The 19,533-nt window shown below is 42.0% G+C and overlaps 1 protein-coding gene across 2 annotated transcripts in view; it reads left to right on the plus strand.

Moving 5' to 3' along the window:
- The first annotated feature begins 1,245 nt into the window (after positions 1-1,245).
- Positions 1,246-19,533, plus strand: part of CTDSPL (CTD small phosphatase like) — a 117,541-nt gene continuing 99,253 nt past the window's right edge. For both annotated transcript variants that reach the window (XM_055321163.1, XM_055321164.1), the window contains exon 1: positions 1,246-1,385. In XM_055321163.1, coding sequence (XP_055177138.1) covers positions 1,307-1,385 — 79 coding nt within the window. In that variant the 5' untranslated portion in view covers positions 1,246-1,306. The remainder of the gene's footprint in view (positions 1,386-19,533) is intronic.

The following is a 19,533-nucleotide window of genomic DNA, read 5'->3' on the forward strand; positions in this document are numbered from 1 at the left end:
GCCCCGCCCCCGGGGCCCCGCCCCCGCGGCCCCGCCCCGCCCCCTGGCGTCCCGGGCTGTCGCTGTAGCTTCCCAGTTGGAACGCCGCGGCGCGAGCGCGCCAGGGCTCCGACCCTCCCAGGCTGAGCGAGGGGCCCTTTCCCGTCATGCACGCGCTCTGGCCGTCGCTCCAGGCCTGACCGCGCCTGGCTGTCCGTCAGCAGCACGGCCCCTGCGCAGCCCAGCCCGCCACCGAGGGCTCCCCCACCCCCACCCCCACCCCCACCCCGGTTGCAGAGCACCGGAAATGCCCGTTGCTCAGGGCCCCTGGACGCCGACACCCCCCACGTGCCAGCGGGGTGGTCCTCGAGGCCCCGCCGCCCGGCTCGCAGGCTCTCGGGCCCACGGCGGACGCGAAGCCCCCGGCCCCGACCGCGGACGCCCCCTCCGGCCGCCCGCGCTCTCTGGGGCCCGTCCGCCGCCCCGCACGGGGGCTCGGGGCCCGCTGGCCGGCCGCCTCCGTCCCAGGCTGCTCGGTCCCGGCATCTCCCCCGAGCCCGCCTCGCGGGGCCACCTCCTGTCTCAGGGCCCAAGCCCCCTCCCGCGGCCGTGCGGCCCTGCGCCCCTCCTCGGCCCTCCGAACCCCGCCTGCACGCCCGCGGGCCCCCGCTCGCTCGGCCCCCGCTCGCTCGGCCCCCGCCAGACTCCTCCCCACGCCTCTGCCCCCGCCCCCGGGCCCCCGGCATCCGCGGCCCGAGCGCCTCTGGGTCGACCCCCCCCCCGCGCCCCCCACTCACCCCCCGCCTCACCCCGCACCCCTCCCCCCGCCCCCGGGGCTGGCGGGCAGCGCGGGCGGCGGCGGCGGCGGAGGCCGGTCCCCGGGCCGGGACACACCCACCCGCCCGCCCTCCTTCTTTCCCTCGCTCGCTCCCTCCCTCCTTCCCGCCCGCCCTCCCGCCCTCGCTCGGCGCTCGCTCCTTCCCCCTCGGCCGCTCCCGCTTCCCGCGGCGCCCGGCCTCCCGCTCCGCCTCTCCGTGCGCGGCTCTCCCGGGCGCGGCTCCGGGGTTCATGGTGACTAGGCGGCGGCCGCTCCAGCCCAGCGGCGGCGGCGGCGGCGGCGGAGGGAGCTGGGGCGCGGGCCCGGGCCGCCTCTCCCTGAGCGCGGGGCCGGGCGGCGGGCGCGCCCAGGCGGCGGCGGCGGCGGCGGCGGCGGCGGCGGCGGCGAGCGCCCCCCCGGCCCGCGGCCCCGCGCGCCCCCCGCGCCGCGCCCCCGCGCGCCTGGCTTGCGGGGGGCCGGGCCCGCGGGCGGCCGCCGCGCCGCGCACCCATGGACGGCCCGGCCATCATCACCCAGGTGACCAACCCCAAGGAGGACGAGGGCCGCGCGCGGGGCGCCAGCGAGAAAGGTGAGCGGGGGCGCGGACGGGCGGCGGGGGCGGGGCGCGGGCGCGGGCGCCGCCGCTGGAGTTGGCCGCCGCGCGCCCGCACGGGCCTGGGGGAGGGGTGCGCCCGCGGGCCGGGCTGGGACCTGGCGGCGGTGACCCTGACGGCCCGCGAGTTTGGGTTTGCGCCCGGCCGCCGCCGGAGAAGTTGTGAGCGTGTGTGTGTGCATGAGCCTGAGAGGTCGTTAAGGGGGGTGTGCGTCTCCCAGAGAGGTGCTGAGTCTGCTGAGCACCTGACAGGTGGTGAGTGTGTGCACTTGCGTGAGTGTGCACACGCAAGTGAGATTGTGAGGGTGTGTGTGCACCTACCAGAGAGGTTATGAGTGCATGCTTTTCTGCCAGGCCATGAGTTTTTGTATGTCCCTTTTGTAGAGGTTTTGCATGTAGCTAAGAGGCTGTGGGGTAGGTGTGTGTGTATCTGCATGAGCGTGAGCCTGCAGAAAGGTTTGTGTGTTCCCTCCTGACGGGAGTTTGTGTGTGTGCATCGTGTGCCTACACTACCCGGCTGGCAGGCTGAATACGTTGTGTGCATGGGCTGAAATGAAGCCTGTGTGCCTGCCTGTGTCCTATGTATGTGTGCACCATCGAGGCTGTGTGCCTGGGTGTTTAGTTGGTGGTGCAGGTGCTGGGGGGAGGAAAGGGGGGATGGGCAGTACCTAAGCCTACCCCCTTTTGGACTGTACTGTCTCAATGACACCAGCCTGGTGGGAGTGCCTGCAAGTCTTTTAGGGCCCGCCTCTAACAGGCACTCTGGGAGCCCTTAGGGTGCCAGGTGTGTCTCTTCCCTCTGTGCTGCAGTGCATGGTTTGATTTTAGCATATTTGACTGCATCACCCTCTTCTGTTTCTTGTTCTTTTTCTTTGTGTCTCTGCTCCTCTCTGAGACTTGATATACCCCTTTCTCATATGCCCTGCTAGTTGTCCTGACGTTTTGAAGGGCCAAAGAATCTGGCTTGGTCTGTTCCGGTGACTAAAGCCTTGCCTCCCTCATAAAGATGTGTGCCCCACAAACACCTAGACTGATGTCCGGGGCAGCCCACCAGGGCACCCTCCCCTCATCCAGCCTCGTCTGGCCACAGCCAACTTTGGCAAAGAATCACATTTCTTTCCATGTGTTACCCTTGCTGGGCCAGAGGGGTGAGGTGTGCAGCCTTTCTGAGGAAGGGGGTGGGGGTAGAGTGGGAGAAAAGACCCTGTCTCTTTCTAAGCAGGGACTACTAGGCAAGCCCATTGGAAAATGCAAGAAACTGCGAGAGGTACCGTCAGATTGGGGTTTTATCATCCCATTTGCACTTTTGTAGACTGTAAACATTATGTGTCTGCAGACTTGTTTTCTTTTATGTAGAATTAGAAACCAAACTCCCCCAGACATTTTCCTGTGCCTTAAAACTGCTAAAAAATTATGCAAAAAAAAGGTGCTTCAGGTGAATCTCATGCCTCCCTGGGGCCCAAGTGGGCAACACATAGGTAGCCTGGCCTTCCTGCCATTGGGAGCTGTCAGTTCTTGGGGCCCTGGCCTACAAGCACTGGGCTGGGTGTGTCCTCTTGAGGAAGGTTTAGTGGGAGGCACTAAGGTGGTTTGATGTCTGTGCTCTCCCACACTCCGGATTGAGCGCTTTGTGTGGTGCTTTGCCAGAGAGAGAATCGAGAGCTCATGTGAGGAGAGGTGCGGCATAAAGCAAGGAAATATTTGTCAGGGCTTCAGCCCTCCTGCTGCCCCCGGCCTCAGTCAGGGAGTAGGATCCTCCCCAACTTTCTCTGTTCCTCTAGCTGCTAGACTTTTTAAATTAGAGTCAATCAAACCAAAATTCGAACCATGTACAAATACTCAATACTCAAATGCTTGTTCTATTCAACCTCTTCACGTTGCTTTTCATGACGACCTTTTATTATCTTTATTTAACAGCTTATTTTGTTTATTTTCTAGTGTCAGGTTGGCAGATTGTTAACTGATCAGACGAATACTTGCTGCTAGTATGGATGGAGTGGCTAGCTAGTAGGTTCCTCTTGCTAAAGTATTATTATAGTGCTCAATTCAGTTTTTCATTTTAAAAAATAGAAAAAAAAGGTCAATTACAATGTGGCAAAAAACTTGAGAGCCAAACTTTGGAACAGCTTCTTCAGATTCCTTAACCACTAAACAGGTTCAGCAATGTTTCTAGCTTAAGCGCGTTGATCTATATTTAGATAGGCACAATGTATTTTACATAGTTAAATTTAAGGTAAACGTTTAATCTTTTTGTTTTTATTTATGGGTCCTGGAATGTTGTACCTTTTTGTGGTAGAAAAGAAACTATTGGTTTTGAATAATTACTTTAATCAGTTATTTTGTGAAACAAATAAAAATACTGCTCTTGGATTTGATATGAGGGTTTTTTTATTTTTTATTATTTTTTTTTTATTTATGATAGAGAGAGAGAGAGAGAGAGAGGCAGAGAGATAAGCAGGCTCCATGCACCGGGAGCCCGACGTGGGATTCGATCCCGGGTCTCCAGGATCACACCCTGGGCCAAAGGCAGGCGCCAAACCACTGCGCCACCCAGGGATCCCTGATATGAGGGTTAAATGAGATGATGTACATTAAGGACTCTGCCTGGTGTGCCACTACTCTGTAAACATTTCTTTTAAGTGTAGATTTGTTTTTTTTTAAAAAAAAAAAAAAGTACTAATAAGCTTGGGCTATGGTGTTTTGCATGAGTTGAATTACTTCTTGTCGCATTGCCACATGGTGGTGCACTACTTAGAGATGACTGTCATGATTGTCACTGTTAGCCTGGCCTGTCAGGGAAGATGTATTTCTTAGTTGTGTTTGATTTGGTTGATAGTATAAAGATGCAGAGACAGATTTCCCGGTAAGTTCAGCTAAGTATGCTTTGCTTTCAAGAAATTTACTCTTATAAATTAGTAAGAAGATCCACTAGAAGAGTGGACAAGGGAGATAGGAACAAGGAATTATAGAAGTTATAGAAGAGGAAATCGGTTCAATAAATGTAGGAAATGATCCTCTACTTCGTGTGAAATAGTTGCATACATCAGCTTGTTTAAACATTTAAATGACTGACAACATTCAAAGTAAATAAAAGTTTTGGGAAATGGACACTCTTATAGACTTTTGTTAGAGAATAAAATAAACACAGACTTTTTAGAGAGTAATTTAGTACTGAATTGTTTAGGAACCTATTTGGCTGCAAGTAAAAGAAAACCAGGCTTATACCATGGCTTAAACCAATTGGAGTTTTTTCTCATGTAACAACAAATAGTCTGGAGGTAAGCTTCTGCTGATTTTCGTTCAGCAATTCATTGATAGCAAGACTGACATCACCATGACCCTCTCGGCTTTCCTTCATGTTGTAACATGGCTGCCACCCCTCCAAACACCACTGCCGCCTTCAGGGCAGAAAAAAGGGACAGTGCCAGTCGTGCCTACCCCTTTTACCTGGAAAGCAAAAAACATTCCTAGGAACTGCTCAGCAAACTTTTGCTGATGTTTACCTACCTAGAACTGGGTCACATGGCCACCCCTAGCTGCAACAAAGTGAGTTTCCAGCTTTTCCAGCCTTTGTTGTGGGAGACAGGAGATGATTAAAAATGGAAGGGAACAGGTGTTGGTTCAGCCCATCAACAATATAGGTGATTCCTTCAAAGGTATAGTTCTATTTCAGGGTTTTTCTCCTAGAGAAATGTACTCATACGTCATCAAAAGGTATATGTGCAAGAATTTTCACTGATGCAAAAAAAAAAAATCCATTCTGAGTTAAAATTTTTTTTGTAAGGTAAGAAACTTAGGTTCAGTTTTTTGCCTCTGACTCTCTAATTACTTCAGCCACATTTGTTGGAAATTCTGTCCTTCCTCTTTTGAATTTCTTTTGCATCTCTGTCAAGAATCAGTTTAGCAATTTTGTATAGGTTTCTTTCTGGGTTCTTTATTTTGTTCTCCTGATCTATGTACCTCTGTACATGAGGGATCAGGCCCTCTGCCTATATTGTGCAGTCTTGATTTCCGTAGCTATGTATTAAGTCTTGAAATCAGATAGACTGATTCCTCCAATTTTTGTTCTCTTTCAAAAGTTATTGTAGCTGTTCTAGTTCTGTTGTTTTTCTTTTTTCCCCCCTTTTTTCATATTTATTTATTCATGAGAAACACAGAGAGAGGCAGAGACAGAGGCAGAGGGAGAAGCAGGATCCCTGTAGAGAGCCCAATGTGGGACTCCATCCCAGGACCCCGGGATCACTACTATCTGAGCTAAAGGCAGACACTCAATCACTGAGCCACTCAGGTGCCCCAGCTGCAGATTTTTTGTAGAAAATCTTTATCAGTTTAAAGAAGTTTCCCTGTATTCTATTTTTTCTGAAAGCTTTTACCAAGAGTGGATGTTGTTATTTTGTCGTGTACTTTTGTGCATCAACTGATGTGATCATGTGAGTTTTTGTCTTTTAGTCTGCTAATGTAGTAGATTATATTGATGGATTTTTGAATATTGAACCAGACTTCCATCCCTAAAATAAACTGCATGGTTTTATGAGGTATATAATTCTTTTTTATATTGATGAATTCTATTTGTTAATATGTTGTTAAGGATTTTTACATCTATATTCACATGAGTGATATTGTTCTATAGTTTTCTTTTTTTTGCATTGTCTTTAATCTGGTTTGGCATCAACCTCACAAGATAAATTGGGAAATGTTCTCTCTTTTTTGGAAGAGATTATGCAAAATAGGTGTTAATTTTCTAGTGAAATCATCTGGGTCTGAAGATTTCTTTTGGGGGGAATTTTTAACTACAAATTCAATTTCCTTAATAGTTATAGAGCGATTCAAATTATCTTGTTCATATTGGCTAAGTTATAGGTGTTTTTTTAAAAAAGATTTAATCCATTTCATGTAAGTTGTCAAATTTATATGTAGCTTTGTTCATAGTATTATTCCCATATTATCTGTTTGATGCCTGTAGGGTTTGAAATGATACATTATATTTCATTCTTGATATTGTTAATTTTTGTTGTTCTTGCTAGAGGTTTCTCAATTTTCTTGATCTTTATAAAGAACCAGCTCTTTGATTCATTAATTTTCTCTATTGCTTTCATGTATTCAACTTCAGTAATTTTTTTTTTTAAGACTTTATGTATTTGAGAGAGAGCATGAGCAGGGGAGGGGGAGAGAAAGAAGGAGAAGCAGACTCCCCATGAGCAAGGAGCCTGACGGGAGGCTCAGCCCCAGGACCCTGAGATCATGACCTGAGCCAAAGGCAGATGCTTAACCAACTGAGCTAGCCAGGCACCCTCAAATTCAGTGATTTCTGTTCTTTATTATTTCCTTCCTTCTGCTCGATTTGGGTTTATTTTGCTCTTTTTCTTAGTTCTTGGAGGAGAGCTTAGATTATTGATTTGAGACTTTTCTAATGTATACATTTGTAGTGCTACAAATTTTTGTCTTAACACTACTTTTGCAATGTCCCACGAATTCTGATGTGACATTTTCACTCTGCTCAATGTATTTTTTAAAAAATAGGCTATTTTTTAGAGCAGTTTTAGGCTCACAGCAAAATTGAGTAGAAATTAGAGTTCCCATACAACGCTGACCCCATACAGGTACAACCTTCCCCCACTATCAGTACCCTGCACCAGAGTGGTACATTTACTATAATCTATGAATCTGCACTGACACAATTGTTATCACCCCAAGTCCACAGTTTCCATTATGGCTCATTCCTGGTGTTTTACATTCTGTGAGTTTTGACGAATGTGTAATGGCATGTATCCACCATTAGAATATCATACAGAATAACTTCACTGCCCTAATAATCCTCCGTGTCCTATTTATTCATTCCTCCCTTCTTGCAACCCGTGGCAACTACTGTTCTTTTTAGTGTTTCCATAGTTTTGCCTTTAACAGAATGTTACATAGTTGGAATCATATAGTATGTAGGCTTTTCAGATTGGGTTCTTTCACTTAGCAATATGCATTTAAACTTCCTCCATGTCTTTTCATAGCTCTTTTCTTTCTAGTGCAGAATAATATTCCATTGTACAGATACACCATAGTTTGTCCATTCACCTACTAAAGGACATCTCCGTTACTTCCAAGTTTTAGCAGTTGCAAATAAAGTGCTGTAAACATCTAGGTGCAGGTTTTCCTGGAGACACAACTTTTCAACTCATTTGGATAAACAGCATGGAGTACCATTGCTGTGTAGTAGAGTAAGAATATTTTTAGTTTTGTAAGAAACTGCCAAACTGTCTTCCAAAGTGGCTGTATCATCTTTAGTCTTCAGAAGTTTAGTTATGACATGTCTTGGTGTGGGTTTCTTTGGATTTATCCTGCTTGGAATTTACTCAGCTCCTTGAATTTGTAGAGCATGTCTCTTGCCAAATTTGGGATGTTTTCAGTCATTATTTCCTGAAATACTTTTTCAGCATTGTTGTTTCTCTTCTCCTTCTGGGACTCTGATGACACAAATATTAAATCCTTTGCTATAGTCCACGGATTTATCAATGCTATTTTTTTTCTTTTCTATTAATCCAGATTGGATAATCTCTATTGTTTGTCCTGCCTTTAAATTCATTGGTTTGTTCCCGGTTCCCTCCATGCTACTATGTATCTTTCATCCCCTGAACTTTTATTTCAGTTTTGTATTTTTTAGTTCTAAATCTTCCATTTAGTTTTTCTTTATATATTGTATTTCTTTGCTGAGGCTTTCTTTTTTTTTTTTTTTTTTTTTTTTGCTGAGACTTTCTATTTTCCTCACTTGTTTTAAAGTGTTCATAATTGCTTTTATAATAGCTGCTTTAAAATCTTTATCAGATAAGTAAAACATCTGTCATCTTGGTGTTGGCATCTATTGATTGTCCTTTTTCATTCAATTTGAGAATTTCTGGTTCTTGGTTTAATAAGTGAATTACAGTTGAAACCTGGACATTTTCATACTATGTTATGAGACTCTGGATCTTATTTAAACCTTCTGTTCTATTTGATTTTCTCTGAGCCACTCCAGCAGAGAGGGAAGAGTACTGTTTCATTATGCCAGATAGATACAGAAGTCCAGGACTCTGCTTGGCCTCTTTTGACACCCTGCTGGGCAGGGAGGGAGTTTTGGCTTCTACCTGGTCTCTACTGAACTGCAGTGGGAGTGGTCTCATTACCACCGGGTAATGGGAAAGCCCCGACTCTTCCTTTGCCTCCTCTGACCACTTCAGTGGGAGACGAAGAGTACTGTATTGCTAGGTAGGGATGGAAGTCCAAGCTGGCCACGTGGTCTCCACTGACACCTCTGGGAGGCAGGATGGTGGAGGGGGCCTGGGGCTCTTTACCAGTGGTCAGGGATTAAAGTCCGTGCTCCCTACTTGGCCTTCTCTGACACTACCCCAGCCTCCTTACACCCTAATGAGGGTGGAATTCTTGGTACCCATGAGATTTTACTGGCACGGGTGAGGTTGGGACTACAATTTGTGTGTGTGTGTGTGTGTGTGTGTGTGTGTGTGTGTGTGTGTGTGGTGGGGAGGGGAGTTGGCTACAGTAGAGCAGTATTATCTGAAAGTTTTCTGTCTTGCTAAGCTGTCCCTTTTCCAATCCTTTGGTTATAAAGAATAGTCTTTTGGGGATCCCTGGGTGGCTCAGCGGTTTAGTGCCTGCCTTGGGCCCAAGACGTGATCCTGAAGACCCGGGATTGAGTCCTACATCAGGCTCGCTGCATGGAGCCTGTTTCTCTGTCTGCCTGTGTCTCTGCCTCTCTCTCTCTCTCTCTCTGTCTGTCTCTAATGAATAAATAAATAAAAATCTTAAAAAAAAAAGAGAATAGTCTTTTGAGGGAACTCTTGCCTACAACTGTTGGTGTTAGCTTTATCCAGCTTCTTCAGCTAATTCTGGGCTGTTAGAAAAAAGAAAACATCACTGCAATGTCATTTCAAGTCTCAAAGTCCCTAGCTGGTCTATCTTCTTTCCACCTTTCAGAGTCTTCTGTTGTTTATTTTGTAACAGTGTCCAGGGTTTTTAGTTATATTTGGAAAGAATAAGAAGAAAATATGTCTACTCCATGTACCTGGAAGCAGAAGTCCCCTGATTAGCTTTTAGACTGATCCAAATTAGTATTTTAAGGAAGACTGGAGTTGGAAAGTTGTCATTTTAAAGGTTTATTTCAACATTGTGTAATGTAAAAGTCAAAATGAGTTAGTGCTTTGAGAATCTTGATTGTCCCCTAAAAAAGAGACATAGTAATGAATTCAGTATGAAATCAAGGCTAGATCAGTAGGGCTTCAGTGACAACTGTTGTTTAAATAATCTTAAAAAGATGCATTCATAAGTTTTGGTCTTAACACCAGAATTTTAGATCAGAGTTCATAGTATCCTGATTTAAATATATTTTTAATCTAATACTCTGTTTGATTGGCAAGCATGTTCAAACTCATAGCTTTGACTATTTCTCAAGCAAGAAAGCATCAATTTAAATATATAGAAATGTCTTCATAGGTTAAACACAAAGGAGTGTATCTCTGGATTTAGCACTCATGACCACTGGACATGGCTTGCTGGCCAGTGACTGGAAAAGTCTGCTTTCAGTCTAGGCTGCTCTGGAAGGAGGTTTTAGGGCTTCAGAAACTTGCACTACAGTGCACTTGACTGGCCTGCCCAGGTTGGAAAGTAGCCCCACTTGGAATGGCAGGACTGGGTTTTCAGGAGGGACCACTGAGCCTCGAGTTTAATTCTGAGGTAGGTAGGTATGTATGTATTTACTTATCTACTTATCTACCTTCCAATTTTTTTATTGAGGTATAATTGACATCTGATACTATTTAAGCTTAAGTTATGTGGCATGATGACTTAGGTACATACCTGCTGTGAAATGATTACTATAATAAGTTTAGGTGACATCCTTCACCTTGTGTAGTTACAAAACAGAAAACTTCCTTTTTTTTCTTATAAGAGCTTTTAGGATTTACTCTTTTAGCAACTTTGAAATATACCATACGGCAGTGTTAACTATAGTCATCTTGTTGTACAATATATCTCCAGTGCTTATTTATCTCGTAACTGGGAGTTTACAAGCTTGTTCCTATGATCACCTTCACCCAGTCCCCCTCCCCGACTCCTTGTGTCTGGCAACCACAAATCTGATTGCCTTTTCTATGAATTTGTTTTTTGTTTTTTTTGTTTTTTTTTTTTTTTTTTTTTTTTTTGGGATTCCTCATATGAGTGAGATCATCCAGGATTTATCTTTGTCTGTCTGACTTATTTCACTTAGCTAATGCCCTCAAAGTCCATCCATGTTGTTACAAAGGGAAGGATTTCCTTCTTTTTTTTATAGCTGTATAACCTTCCATTATATAGGCATATACCACATCTTTATTCCTCTATTGATGGATTCTTAGGTTGTTTCCATGTCTTGGCTATCGTGAATAATGCTGCAATCAACATGAGACTGGGACAGATGTCTCTTTGAGATGGTGATTTTGTTTCCTTTGGATATATACCCAGAAGTGAGGTAAAAGCCTTTTTCTCTTTTAGTGATGTTGTGGGCAGAGGAAGTGGGATACGTGACAGTGCCAGTGGGTTTACTGGGTCTTTTCAGCTAGGAATTGGCAGAAGTCAGGAAATACTCTGGCCACCAATGGTCCTAGATTTAAATATACATATATATTTTTAATATACATGTTTCTCACTTGCTCTGTCAGTACTGTTTGGGTGCCAAGGTCAGGGAATGTAAGGAGTCTCTTGAGTGATATTAAAGATATGATATATACCTTTTAACTTATTTTCCAGATCTTAAATCTTGATTTACCAGGCATTTAACGTTCAGTATTTTCATTTTTTTAAAGATTTAATTTATTTATTAGAGAGCATGAGCAGTGGGAGGGGAAGGGTGCTTAGAGGAAGGGGGAGAAGCAGACTCCCTGCTGAACAGGGAGACCAATGCGGAATTCGATCCCAGGAACTTGGGCTCATAACCTGAGGCAGACACTTAACCCACTGAGCCACCCAGGCACCCCAACATTCAGTATTTTTAGTGGCCTTTCTTTTTAAAATTTACTTTCTTGAAATAGTGTTCTTCCCTTTAATATTTTTTCCCTTTAATATTTTAATATATATTTTCCTATTTTCAAAAAAGTGATGCATATTCTATGCTATATTTAAAGTAAAAATAAACAAATATTTGCCTTTATGGCTCTGAAATAACATCACATAATGGAGCAAAGGCTTAGGAACTGTTTGTAGCACTGGGTTGGGATGTGGACATTTTTGTATTTGGGATCAGGACGGAAAACACTAGTGGCATAGTTCTCTGAAACCAGGGCATAATAAACAGTGGTCTTTATGGATGCTAAGGATTATGTAATCACCTAAGTAATAGCTCATTTTGATTCTGAGTAGCTGCTTCAAGTTAAAAATTGAAAGGTTTCTTTGTGATAACTTGTATTAAGGCTATTTGCCAAAATGTTTTTAAATCCTGGTACTTAAAGCATTTTAAAAACTGAAGAGAAGTGGCCTAACATTTGATGACTGATACTATTCTTATTTTTCATAATTAGTATTTAACGTTTAAACATTTCAGGGTATCTTGAAGTACAGACTGCACCACCTTGTTAACATGGCTTGAAAGTACCAGAGAGAAGTCAGTGTTCCAATAGGAATGTATACTGTACTTTACATTGTATAGAATATCTTCTGCATTCTGATCAAGACTCAGCTACCATGCTTAGAATATCATTATATTTGTTCTAAGGATTTGACTCACTTATGTTCAAGTCAGAAACCATTGACCTTAATTCCATAAACTTCAGTAAGAGCCATATTTTCTTTCTTCTTGTTGAGAAAACAGCTCAACACATTCATTTTGGTTTTGGTTAGAACAAACATATTTCATACCCGTCATCAAATAAGTGTGCAATTTGAGTAGCTTATGGCTTATTAACTGTCAGATGTTTAAACAGTTATTGGCGAGCAGTAATTTTTCTGCTTCACAGTTTACTCTATGTCACTGCTATAGGGCTGACTTCTTTTTGAAATGTTTTTTAGTTTGCTTTTATACTGAGGCAAATTTGCATACAATAAACATCAGTCTTTTTCGTGTAACCCAAGGTTACAAATTTCTGTGAATGTTGACAAACTCAGGCAGCTATACCACCGCCTCCACAGTCAAGGCAGAGAATATTAACATCAGTCTCAAAATCCTCCCTGGGCCCCATTGCAGCCATCCTCCCTCTACGCTCAGCTGCCAACAATGATCTGTCCTCTCTCCTATTGTTTTTTGCCTTTTCTGGAATGACATATTATACTAAATGGAATCGTGCAATACGTAGCCTTTTGAGTTTGGCTTTTCATTTAACCTGATGCTTTTGAAACTCATCCAGGTGGTTGCATGTATCCTCCTTTGTTTGTATTTATTGCTGGGTAGCATTCACTTGTATGGAAGTACCATAGTTTAAAAGTATGTGTTGTACTTTATAAAAAACTTATTTTCCAAAGTGGTAGTACCATTTTGCATTTCCATCAGCAGTGTATGACAGTCCAGTTGTTCTGCATCCTTGTTGGCACTTGGCACTGTCAGTTTTTTATTGTAGCCATCCCTAACAACCAGTAGTGCTGAGATTCTGATTCTTTTTATGTGCTTGTGTGCCATGTAAATAGATTCTGTGCTAAGTTGTTGGTTCAAATTGTTGCCTAATTTTAGAAAATTGGATTGTTTCATTTCTTTTTTTTTTTTTAAGATTTATTTATTTGAGAGCGAGAGTACACAAGTGAATGAAGGGAGGGGCAAAGGCAAAGGGAGAAGAGAAAAACCTCAAACAGATGCCCCACTGAGCATAGAGTTTGATGTGGGGCTCTGCCCAGGGCTCCATCCCAGGAACTTGAGATCCTGACCTGAGCCAAAATCAAGAGTTGAATGCTTAACTGACAGCCATCCAGGCTCCCTGTGGATGGTTTCATTTCTTTTTATTGAGTTAGAAGTTTCTTCATATATTCTGGATATACATTCTTTGTTGAATATGTTTTGCCAAGTATTTTCTCTCAGTCTTTGGTTTGTCTTTTCATTCTCCTAGCAATATCTTTTATTTTCCAATTTTTAAAATTGTGAAATACATACAACATAAAAGTTACCATCTTAACCGTTTTTAAGAGTGCAATTCAGTAGTATTAAGTATATCCACACTGTTGTGCAACTATCGCCACTATCCATCTCCAGAACTCTTTTCATCCTGCAACACTGAAACTGTACCCATTAAACAGTAACTCCCCTTTCCCCTTCTCCTTAGTTCTTGGCAACCACCATTCTACTTTCTGTCTCTGATTTTGACTATCCTGGGTACCTCTTCTAAGTGGAGTCAGGCAGTATTTGTCTTTTTATGGCCACCTTGTTTCTCTTACTGTAATGTCCTCAAGGCTGATCTATGTTGTAGCATGTGTTAGAATTCCCTTCCTTTTAAGGCTGTATAATATTCCATCACATATAGTCAGTTGACCTTTGAATAATTCAGGGGTTAAGGGCACTGACCCCCTGACGTAGTTGAAAATCTCATATAACTTTTGACTTCACAACTTAAATTGCTAATAGCCTGCTCTTGACAGGAAAGCTTACTAATAACATGAACAGACAACACATGTTTTGTATATTTGTTATATACTGTATTCTTACAATAAAGTAGGTTAGAGAAAATATTGAGAAAATCATAAAGAAGACAAAGTACCCTTACATTACTGTAAAAAAAATCCATGTATAAGTGGATTCATACAGTTAAAACCTATGTTTTTCAGGGTTCAACAGTATTGTATATGTATGTATATATGTTTTATAGCTAGTGTATATGTTATACATATTGTATAAATTTATGTATATATAGTATATAAAGCATACCACATTTTATTTATTTTTTAAAGATTTTATTTATTTACTTATTTATGAGAGACACAGAGAGAGGCAGAAACACAGGCAGAAGCAGGCTCCCTGCAGGGTCTTCGATACCAGGACCCCGGGATCACAACCTGAGCCAAAGGCAGATGCTCAACCACTGAGCCACCCACGTGCCCCACCACATTTTGCTTACTTATTCATTTGTCAGTGGACACTAGGTTGCTTCCATCTTTTAGTCGTTGTGAGTGGGTATATATCCAAAAGTGGAATTTCTGCATCATATGGTAATTCTATGTTTAATTTTCTGAGGACCAGTGATACAGTATACCATAGCAGCTATACCATTTTACATTCCTATCAGGTATATGAGGATTCAGAATTTTCCACATTCTTGCCAACACTTGTTATTTTTGGTCTTTTATAGCAATTACCCTATGGGTGTGAGGTGTTGACGTCTTCTAAAGGGCAAAACTTGAGATTTGTTTGTATATGGATGCTGCAGTTGTTACCACCTCATTTATTGAAAAGACCACCCTTTCTCTATTGTATTGCCTTTGAACCTTTATTAAAAATCAATTGACTACATATATGTAGGACTATTTCTGGATTCTGAATTCTCCCCAAATCTTGATCACCTCTTTATTGTGAAATGGTGTTAAGCTTAATATGGTACCAGCCATCCCTCAGAAGTAAATTTTTGGTCATGATTTAAGCAGAAGAGAAGACCAAGACATTTTACAATCTGGCAGGGAAGATTTACTCTGCATTTTGCAGTGAAGGGGGCTCTGAAAGACCTATGACTTCCACCAGTCTTTTTTTAGGAACTTACTGAAACAGATTTTGTATGGTATATCTTTCTCTTTTTTTTCAGATTTAAATTTGGGTCTGAGAATTTCTTCTAATCTTGAGTATCCTTCTGCGAAAAGCTAATACAAATGTATAAGATAAATAAGCATTTTCGTTTAAAATATAGTCTCCCTTAGTTATACAATAGTATAAAAATAGTAACTATTTTGATGGAGTCTGAGAGAACAAAGGAGTAGAATAGCACTAGAACAGAGAAATGTACTGAAGCCCCAGCTCTGAAGAGAGGGCCTGGGCTCTAGAGCCTGTGAGGGATACCTTTCAGGCTATCCACAGATGTTTGTGATGGAGGAGCCAGGGAGAAGTACTTATACTACCTGAAACAAAAGGCAGATTGAGCTCATTCACTGAGTACCCTCATTTTTTTTTCTTTTTTTACCCCCAGGTAAGTAAACAGGTGAAACTTTCCCAAGAAAGAAGTCTTCAGGGATCCCTGGGTGGCTCAGTAGTTTAGCACCTGCCTTCAGCCCAGGGCCTGATTCTGGAGTCCCAGGATTGAGTCCCACGTCCGGCTCCCTGCATGGAGCCTGTTTCTCCCTCTGCCTGTGTCTCTGTCTCTTTCTCTCTGTGTCTCTCATGAATAAATAAATAAATAAATCTTAAAAAAAAAAAAAAGAGAAAGAAGTCTTCAACCAGAAAGTGTGACCCAGTTTGTATAGAGATCACAGCTGTGTTGGCCACTAATGTTAACATGCCACTTAGAAAATGATACAGAGATGATCAGAGTCTCAGAGATAGGATAACTCAAGCAAAGGGCTAACATCCTTTTCTATCTTTCTACCCCCTATCTGGGCTCTCATACTAGTTTTTCCTCTGTGAGGCTGCTTGAGGTAAATTTCTAAAGCACAGCTCTGAGCATGCTACTGCCTGCTTAAAGCTGTTTCTCTGTGATACCCCATTGGCCCCAAGATAAGAACATGATGTTTCATAGCCTATAACCTCTTCATGGACTGACCCTAGACCGCCTTTACAGTGTCCTATCTAGGGACCCCTCTTCTACACTGTAATGAGCTACTTGCTAAGCCCATACATGCTGTGATTTTTTGCTCCATTGTACATGTACTGATTCACCTTACTGGGATACTTTTCCCTTATGTGCTTGATGGATTCTTAGTCCTCTAAAATCCAGCTCAAGCATCAATTTCTCTTGACACCTCCTTGTACTGCCTGAGTAGGATGCAGTAAACAGTGTAACATTCAAAGGCATAGGCTTCGGTTTGAATTCCAGCTTCATCATTATGAGTTGTGTGAAGTTTGACAAGTTACCTAATCTCTCTGAGCCTTGATTTTATAGTAGTTAATACTTCATAGGATTATAATGAGTATTAAACAGTGTAATATATGTGTGTATACATATAGTGCATATCAAAGTACATAAGTGTCTAATCAACATTTTTCTTGTTACTATTCATATTATTTCTAATTCTTTTATTCAGAAACATTTATTGAACACTCATGATGAGTTGTTCACACATACCAGGTGCCTGGATGCACAGATGAATGAGACCTGCCCATATATTTGAGGTGTTCAAGCATATTGCTCTAAGAAAAGGTATACAAAGTGCCATGGAAGCTATTATTTATTTTATGCCTACTGTATGCCAAGTACTTTACATGCCTATCTCATTTCATCCTCGAACAACCTTTAGATGTAGGTATTATAATCTGTATTTTATATCCGTGTAAACAGAGTTTCAGAGAGGTTAAGTAACTTGCTTATATGATGTAGATATAGACCTACCAAATAGTGGAGCCAGAAGTTAAACCTAGTCTGTGTGATTCTGTTAAAAGACAACATAGGTAATATTTGGAGAATACCATAAGCTCAAAAAATTTACCTCCTGAAAAACAGCAACCATTTTTTCCAAAAGATGTTTCTTGCTTCTGCCAGAGGCACCATATTTAACAGGATAAGTTCTAGGGCTCACCCAAGTTGACAGGCCACATTTTCTTACAATTCATGCTCTGTTATTTATATAACAAATTCTGTTTCCTTAAGTCTTACTATTAACTCTTCACTCTTCATATTCACTTGTGTGCTGTGAACAGTAAGAAATGAGAGAAGTTAAAGTAAGGGCCAAGAATCTACTAGTTTTTCTCTCTAAAATTCTGAAAGAAGTGATATGTTTCACTCTTATCGTTCTAGGTGTGTAATTAGGTAAAAGTGGAGTTTTGAGGTGTTTTGGAAAGAAAGAGTGCTAAGAAAGGCTCTTAAAGATGTTTGAATCTCATTGTATTGGTCAGGGTTCTGAGGGCAAACCACAGAATCCATGTGAACTGTTTTAGACAGAAAGGGGTTTGTCAAAAGATTTTAGTGGTTTTGTAGGCTCTGTGATATTGCCAGAGAATCAGATTTGGCTGTTTCACAGACAAGGCAAAAGGCTTAATTATACTTTAGAACTACCTAGTGAAATACATTGCTGCCTCCACCTGCTGATGATTTAACTTAGCAGCATCAGAACAAGTGACAATACTTTTTCTCCCTTAAGAGGTGCTCATTTTCTAGAAACTACTAGAAACAAAGGGAAGCCAATTTTTTTTTTATTAGCCCTATACCCAACATGGGGCTTGAACTCTGTACTTGAAGATCAAGAGTCACATGCTGTATCAACTGAGCCAGCCAGATGCCCCAGGAAGCCAAAAGTGAAATCATATAAGGCAATTAAAAGGAATAAACAGGAGCCACACCTGTTAACATGGCTAAAATTTTAAAATGTAACATTGAATGAAAAAGCAAGTTCCATAATGTGGAACTACTAGCTACAGTGTGATACCATACAGAAATTCGAAAACATGCAAAAATAGTTTATAGTGTATGGATACATGTATGTATTATAAAACTACAGAAACATCCTTTTGGAATGATGAGCAAATTCATAATAGCGGTTATTTCCCAAGAGGGAGGAAAAAGAATGGAATCAAGGAAGGCTATATAAGTAACTTCAGGTGTATACTGAATGTTTTGTATTATATGAATTATTTCTTGAGACAAATACAGCAAGATTTTAAGAGGTGCTAGAGCTGGGTAGTTGGGTAGCCTAATATATAGTTGTTGGTTATATTTATTCTTTGTACTTCTCTTATGCTTAAATACTTCATAATTAAAAATGTTAATCCTGGAGTTTGGTTGAGTATTAAGATAAATTTAGAAATTTTTTGCCCCCTTTACATAAAGATAAATTCCAAAGAATGGTAAAGAAGCAGTTAATGAATTTAATTGGTTCTTTTCCCAATAGGAGAGTGTTCAGGAAGATATCCAGAAAAACTTGAGCTTTCCAGAGGGGATTCTGTGATCTCAGTGCTAACTCAGGCTATGCCAGATATGCAGGTTGGAGCCAGGTCATGCCCCAGTCCTATTATGTTTCTCTCAGGTGACCTTTCAAAGGGTGTTGTGAGTGCTTGGTCTGGAGTCAGGTTGGCTTTGTGTAGAGTGCTGGCTGTAAAAGTCTATGTTGGCTTAAAATGTTCTATTTACAAATGTGTAGTCAAATAGCTTGGGTAGCATCAAAGAGATGATTTGCTAGATTTGCCAATTCTACCCCGTTATCATGGGAATTTATTTTGAGAATAAAGGAACTGAAATGTTTAGTCAAGTCCTTTATATTAAGCAAAGTAAAATCATATTGGAAGGAGAACAAAGAAATGTGTGAAATGCAAAATCAAAAGGAGTCATCTTAAAAGAAATCAACTGAAAAAGTGTTTGAAGACCTGTGGCATCCCTCGCATTGAGGCACTCATTAAGTCTTTGAACTGGTGGGATCAACATTTGGACTAGAGCTCTGGTTCCCTAGTCACCTGGGCTGCCTCCAGCACTGGTTTTTCAGTGAAGGGATTTTTAACCTGGAGTCCACAGATCCCCAAATGGCCCATGAATAGAATTCAGAGAATCCAGCAACTTGGTTAGTGAAAAATATAACTTCTTAATTTTCATTGACCCTTAACTAAAATTGAGAATTTTTCTCAGTTATGAAGATAACGGGAAATAAACCACTATAGTATTAACAGTGCCTGTAACTTTATCATCATGTCCAAAAGAGATTGGCCTGTGGTTTTCTTTTCTTTCAGTGTCCTTGTGAGGTTTTGGTATCAAGGTTATGCTGGCCTCAAAAAACAAATTGGACAATTTTATTCTCTGTATTCTTTCTCTGAAAGAATTTGTGTAAGGTTAGTGTTATTTTTTCTTTAAATAATTGAGTAGAATACATTGGTGAATCCCTTTGAGTTCCTTTGTGGGGAAGGAATCCTGGAGTTCCTTTGTGGGGAAGTTTTTAAATGTAGATTTAATTTACTTAATAGATGTAGGACTATTCAGATATTCCATTTCTTCTCATATAAGTTTTGGCATGTTCCTTTTTCCTAGGAATTTGTCCGTCTCATCTACATTTTCAAAACAAAGTTTTTCAAACT

Source organism: Nyctereutes procyonoides, unplaced genomic scaffold, assembly GCF_905146905.1.
Source record: "Nyctereutes procyonoides isolate TBG_1078 unplaced genomic scaffold, NYPRO_anot_genome, whole genome shotgun sequence".
NCBI classification, from domain to species: Eukaryota; Metazoa; Chordata; class Mammalia; order Carnivora; family Canidae; genus Nyctereutes; species Nyctereutes procyonoides.